Source organism: Drosophila willistoni, chromosome 3R (genome assembly GCF_018902025.1).
Source record: "Drosophila willistoni isolate 14030-0811.24 chromosome 3R, UCI_dwil_1.1, whole genome shotgun sequence".
NCBI classification, from domain to species: Eukaryota; Metazoa; Arthropoda; class Insecta; order Diptera; family Drosophilidae; genus Drosophila; species Drosophila willistoni.
The window spans coordinates 6,344,515-6,350,835 of NC_061086.1; the positions used below are offsets into that span (position 1 = coordinate 6,344,515).

The 6,321-nt window shown below is 39.6% G+C and overlaps 1 protein-coding gene across 1 annotated transcript; it reads left to right on the forward strand.

Moving 5' to 3' along the window:
* The first annotated feature begins 919 nt into the window (after positions 1–919).
* Positions 920–4,435, forward strand: LOC6650464 (G-protein coupled receptor 39). Its single transcript, XM_002073030.3, has 6 exons — positions 920–1,565; positions 1,629–1,794; positions 2,515–2,650; positions 2,736–2,934; positions 3,332–3,555; positions 3,619–4,435. The coding sequence occupies exons 1-6, from the start codon at positions 1,151–1,153 to the stop codon at positions 4,405–4,407; spliced, it is 1,929 nt and encodes a 642-aa protein (XP_002073066.1). The 5' UTR covers positions 920–1,150; the 3' UTR covers positions 4,408–4,435.
* The last annotated feature ends 1,886 nt before the right edge of the window (positions 4,436–6,321 follow it).

Here is a 6,321-nt window from a genome sequence, read left to right on the forward strand (position 1 = left end):
ATTGCGATCAAGGGCAAATTGGTTATGGCATTGGCATTTGGTTTGGGATTACGTTTGGGATTACACTCAGCATTTCATGTCGATCTAAAATCAACTTTCACACCTGGCCAAGCAACTCAATTATTTTTCCAATTAGTTAACACATCAGCAACAGGAAGGAAAGGCGTCAAGTGGCTAAATAGAAAACAGTCTTGGCTTGTCTTTCGTAAATGGTTTGCGGTTCGTCATACGAACAGAAAAGGTAGCATACTTTTTGGGGCTAAAACTTTGTTGTTTGGTCGGATTACTATTTGCACAAGTGTGTGCAAAAGTGGCATGTATAACTTTTGACAGGCATACAATATTTTAGTCCCAAAAGCCAAAAACTCAACGTGGCATTAATCTCAAACACTTTAACCTACTACAACATTAGCTTGCTATCCAAGAGGACCATTTATTTGATGCATATTGAAAACGTGCAGACGCCATAATGAGTGAAATATTAACTGTAAAAAAGTCATTTTTTTGTTATCTTTCGCCACCTCCTACTCAAGCCACAATAACTCATTTGTCCACACAGCCACATACATATGAATGTGTGTACATATGTGGATATAAATGTGTATCTGGGTAAAAGTTTTCCACACATGCAATCATTTTTCTTGTCAGTGGCTAAGACCACACAAATAGAAAAACTTTTATATAGCAATCTGTTGACTATTTATAACTCTAATCCATAGTAAATAAAATGGAAGTGAAGTACCTTTTTCCTTTTTTGTTGTGACAACAACTACGCACTTATCGGGCAACACCTGCTGCTTCTTCGGTCTACTGTCTCAGTTTGCATTTCCAGCGAAAGGAAGGCTCTGTTATGTTCACATTTCAATTAAAATTCATTTTTGAGTCTAAGGACTTTTAATATTATTTGCTTCACAGGCGAGTGCACAATTTTTGGGCCTGCTTATCAGCCATGTGGCACCGTCAAAAAGGATACACAAACATGGGCAAAACCAACAACAGGAGCAGCAGACAACAACATTAATCATAACGTATCGATAAGAGGCAAAAGTTTTTGGGGGTTCTTATACTGTGTGTCTCTCTCTCTCTTTAATCGGTCGGCGGAGGGGGAGAAAGAAAGGGCCTCGCCCACAATTAATTGAGGATTTTTAGCATGTTACAAAGCGGCGTCACCAACATCGACACCATCACCACCAACGACAGCAGCAATGATGGCTTCAATCAATCATTCATGGCTCATATGTTGCCATCCAGCCCAGACAGTGCAACGATGGTTGACAGCCCCAAGCAGTTGCTCTTGTCGAATGCCACATTGCTAACACATGTCGCTCAGCGACTTAACATATCGCTTGAGAATCTTACAAATCTCACAATGACCATGGACTTATCCACGGATCCGCTGGCCCTGCTCATCGGTCTAACCGTTTGCTATGCGCTCATCTTCATTGCCGGACTGCTGGGCAATCTAATCACCTGTATTGTCATCTCACGTAATAATTTCATGCATACGGCCACGAATTTCTATCTCTTCAATTTGGCTGTCTCCGATTTGATTCTCTTGGTGTCAGGTAAGCAAATCCGATTACATTCGACGTTGGGGAGGCACTTATTAATCCAAGCATCACAATTAGGCATTCCCCAAGAGCTGTACGATTTATGGTATCCCGATTCGTATCCCTTTACGGACGGCATGTGTATCATGAAGAGTGTGCTATCGGAAATGGCTGCCAATGCCACGGTTCTAACCATTACAGCGTTCACTGTGGAGCGTTACATAGCCATTTGTCATCCGTTTCGGTAAGTGCAAACATATTAAACTCACTCTAATTGCCAGTTGGTCTGTTAGTCTGTTGCTCTAAGTAATTAACTCTAGCAACAATTTATTTATTTATTATTATGACATCATTAACTCTATATGAGATAACATAATTTATGATTAGCCCATGATAAGAACTAGTAATAGTATCGATTCAAATTAGAACCAATAAAACCAAATTAAAGACAATTTACCATATGTTAGTAACGATCGAAAAATATAGCCAAGACAGGCATATGGAATATTGATTTAACTGAAAATAATTTACTATCTTACCAATTTATCGTGGCCCAAATGAATCAAAGCAATGGCTTCTCGCCTATGCAAAGTAGTTTAAGAGCAAATCCGCAGGAAATAATTGTTTAGTTCACCTAAATTTAACGACATTCCATTGGAGAAAAAAGGGAAAGGGCAGTCTAGAAAAATAATGTTTCATTCTTAATTTCCATAGAATTTTATTTTAAGCCAAAAATCCTTTCAAAGCCAAATATTTTAGTATATGAACTCAGCTAAATTATATATTAACTTGACTTGAATTATTTAAAGTTGGTTCTACCTATGAATTATTTGGTCCCAAAGAAAAGAGTTTAAACGAACGAGTACTTATTTATTAGGTCAAACCTTTTACATACTCAATGAGGAACCTTTGGACATTTAAATTTGTGCTTTAAGCTTTTGAGTAATGTTTAACCAATTTACAGGCAACACACCATGTCAAAATTGTCGCGTGCTATTAAGTTCATTTTTGCCATTTGGCTGGCAGCCTTCCTTTTGGCTCTGCCTCAGGCAATGCAATTTTCGGTGGTCAATCAAAAGAATGGCGGCAGCTCTTGCACGGTAAGAAAGAGATCAGTTAATCCAAAAAATTACCAATTTTACGCAATTCATTTTGTTTTCTTTCTTTTGTTGTTTGTGTGTTTAGATGGAAAACGATTTCTATATACATGTGTTTGTTGTGTCAGGATTCATTTTCTTTGGTGGACCTATGACGGCAATTTGTGTGCTTTATGTCTTAATCGGAGTAAAACTGAAGCGAAGCCGTTTACTTCAGTCGGTGCCACGGCGAGCCTACGATGCGAATCGCGGCCTTAATGCCCAGAGCCGAGTCATCAGAATGTTGGGTAGGTGAGTTGAGTTGGCGGTTTGATTGATTAAAGAGAAAAAAACCAAACAAACATGAACAAAAAGGAGAAGCAAGAAAGGCAGCTGTTAGAAAAAAGAACAGGAGAAAGGGAAAACGACCCCAACTGCCAAAAAGGAAAAAGTTTATTCTGTAGCAAAAGACTTAAATTGAAAATTACTGTCAACATCTCCTGTGTTGTATGACATCAAAAAAGGGCCACATTTTGGCTCATTTGATGTTGGTTCTAGGGCAGAGCTCTGCGGTGTCGTTAATGTTTTATGCACTCATCGTATTAGATGTATACTTTAAGACCTATTAAACCAGTCACCACGATGTGTACATACAAGTGCTTAATACGCATTTATGTCTCTCTCTGTCTTTGACTGTATTTGCAGTAGCTGTAGCCGTTGCCTTCTTCCTATGCTGGGCCCCATTTCATGCTCAGCGTCTAATGGCGGTGTACGGGCAATCGTTGATTAACATCGGCATCAACCGGGACGCCTTTAACGATTACTTCCGCATCCTTGATTACACGTCCGGAGTGCTTTATTTTCTATCCACCTGCATTAATCCATTGCTGTACAACATTATGAGTCACAAATTTCGTGAGGCCTTTAAGGTAAGCATTGTTGTCGCCCCATGTTTAATCCTTTCGTTTTGGCATAATGATAAGCAATTTTAGATCACACTAACCCGACAGTTTGGTTTGGCCAGAAGCAATCACCACCAGCAGAGCCAGCACCATCATCATCAGCACAATTACAGTGCACTTTTGCGTCAGAATGGCTCCATGCGGCTTCAGCCGGCAAGCTGTAGTGTCAATAACAATGCCCTCGAACCCTACGGCTCATATCGTGTGGTGCAGTTCCGTTGCCGCGATGCCAGCCATCAGATGTCGCTGCAGGACAGCATACGCACCACAACGACAACCACAACGATTAACAGCAGCAGCTGTGGCAGCGCCGCCGCCGCCTCATTGGGTGGTCGGCGTGGACGCAAACAGGATTTGTATGGACCAAGTCCAGGCAGTGCTCTGCCAGCATCAACTGCACATCATCGCAAGCTGCAGACCCAGGTCTCTCAATTGTCAACGATGGGCGATGCCAATTCACTGCTCGAGGCGGAGATTGTAAATGCGGATGCCACGCGACATTATGCAACTGGACCCGGACGTGCCAAACGTGCTTTGTTAGCCACTAAGAACGGAGCTTTGTTGGTCACTCACCCGGCAATGTCCATGGAGACGGAGAGTGCGCAACCACAGGGCTCTCGCCTGAAGTTGTCCCGTGTGATAAGCCGTCGAGATGAAACAGCAGCCTCCTATTGTGGCAGCAATAGTCTGCCCGAACAGGAATCAGAAACGCTATCAGTTTCGCGCAAGTTTCCATGGCGCAAAAGGCGGCAAAAGCTAGATGAGTCCTCTCCAGTTGCCACTGGAAACTTGTCCTACGGTTCCCCTAAGTCCCAGTGATGGTCGTATTTCTATATTGTATGTATGTATGTATAGTTAGGCATTCATTAGTTAGAAAAATACTTTTTGATCTGTATATAAATGCTTATAAATGAGAACAAACAAGCAAAAAAAAAAAAAACCAACCAAAACCACAACAACAACAACAAAGAGAAAGGGCAAACAACTTGGACAAGCGATTTGCATGCAAATTTTAACATCAAATGGCTATAAAAATGGCTGGGCAAACCCAGACGATTTATGCCAAACATAAAGCACAGCTAATGAGGCAACCAAGTGACGAACTGTCCTGATTTTTATTCCATCTACTCCCTCACATTCCTTTTGGTCCTTTTGGGTGTTGCTATTGTTCCTGTTCTGCATACTTATTGTTAGAGCTTTAAGCGCAGTCATAAATTAAGTGTTAAGCGTTGAGCCACAAGTAAAAACAATAAAATAAATAAATAAAAAACCAAATATTGTTCATACTTAAAATTAAACAATGGAAAACTTTTCAACTTCTCACTACATTTAGCTAATCTTCACGCGTCGGAAACCTTGGGAAAAAGAGCAAACGGAAAAAACGTATTCTGTAGCATTTTTCGTTCTTACCGATTGGCAGCCATTTGCCAGACAGCTGCTCCTTTCAGTAGGAGCCTTGTCTCTTGCCAACAATGCATCTTCAGACTAAACCATTTCAATTTTCCAAGGCCATTATTCAAGTGGATTTAACAGGTACTCAGGTAGAGAATTTTCATAAGCTTGTAAGTATGTATATCGTAGAATATAGATGAATGTAAGTAAGTATCATTGAATTTGATTAAAGTTTTCTTTGATGGAGAGGAAAAATATGTGCTGATTGAAAATGTTTAAGGATTCCTTGGATAGTTTTTCAAAGCATTTACCTAAGAATTATGCCAAGAATTTGGTCCATCGTTTTGTCAATAAATCTTATGGCTTCAATATTAATATGATAAGGTTAATATGCCCCAAACCAAATCCCATATATCATATGCATATTTGGCTATTGAATACAGTTTCTACCCCTGCCCAACTTTGTATGCTGCTTAAATTCTGAGGGAACAATAGACTTTTATCACCAACACCTCGTTCATCATGTCGAAGGAGGATGTGGCGTGTGGCATCTTTCGCTTAGGTCTAGTGTACAAAAGAAGTCCATCAATAAATTTGGTAGAGCTACGCTACGCCGCCTAGTCAATCATAATCTGCCACAATAAAGATATTAATCAGAGTCATAAATTTACTTACGGTCTAGACAGCAAGTTGAATGTTTCCAATCCAGCACTAAAGACTCTGCCAGTATTGCTCTTACGATTCAGTTAACTTTAATTTTCTTCTTTTGATTTTCGTTTTTTTTTTATTATTATTTTAGCTGCCTGCAATATTGTAATGGTCATTTCGCATAGACATTTTTTCATATTACTCATATATGTAGTTTTATGGGCGAACAAACTTTCACTTTAACCAAGCAAACAAATTGCTATGAAGGGTAACTTGGCCATAAGCTGAAATGTTCATGTTCAACATTTTAAAGCACTCATACAGATTCAAACTTTAAATATGTATGTATATGCATCCTTTTGGTCATTCTTTGCTCCTTGTCTGCACTTAACGAGCCAACAGCAGAAGCTGAACAAAAAGCCAAATTGTGTTGCTCTGAACTCTTCATGAGAGTTCACTTCAACAAATAGCCATATGATTTATAAAGAGGGAAATGGAGAATCAAGAATACAAGAATAAGTGGGGAAAACGTTTGAAATTATGTAACTAATTCAACCAAACGAGCAATTAAAATTTTATTCTCAAGTATTTAACCAACTGAAATCTGTGGTCTTCTCCAACCAAATTCAATTAAATCCCTCAAAATATGCAAACCAAAGGATCCCTTTATTCTACAAGGGCTTCAAGTACCGA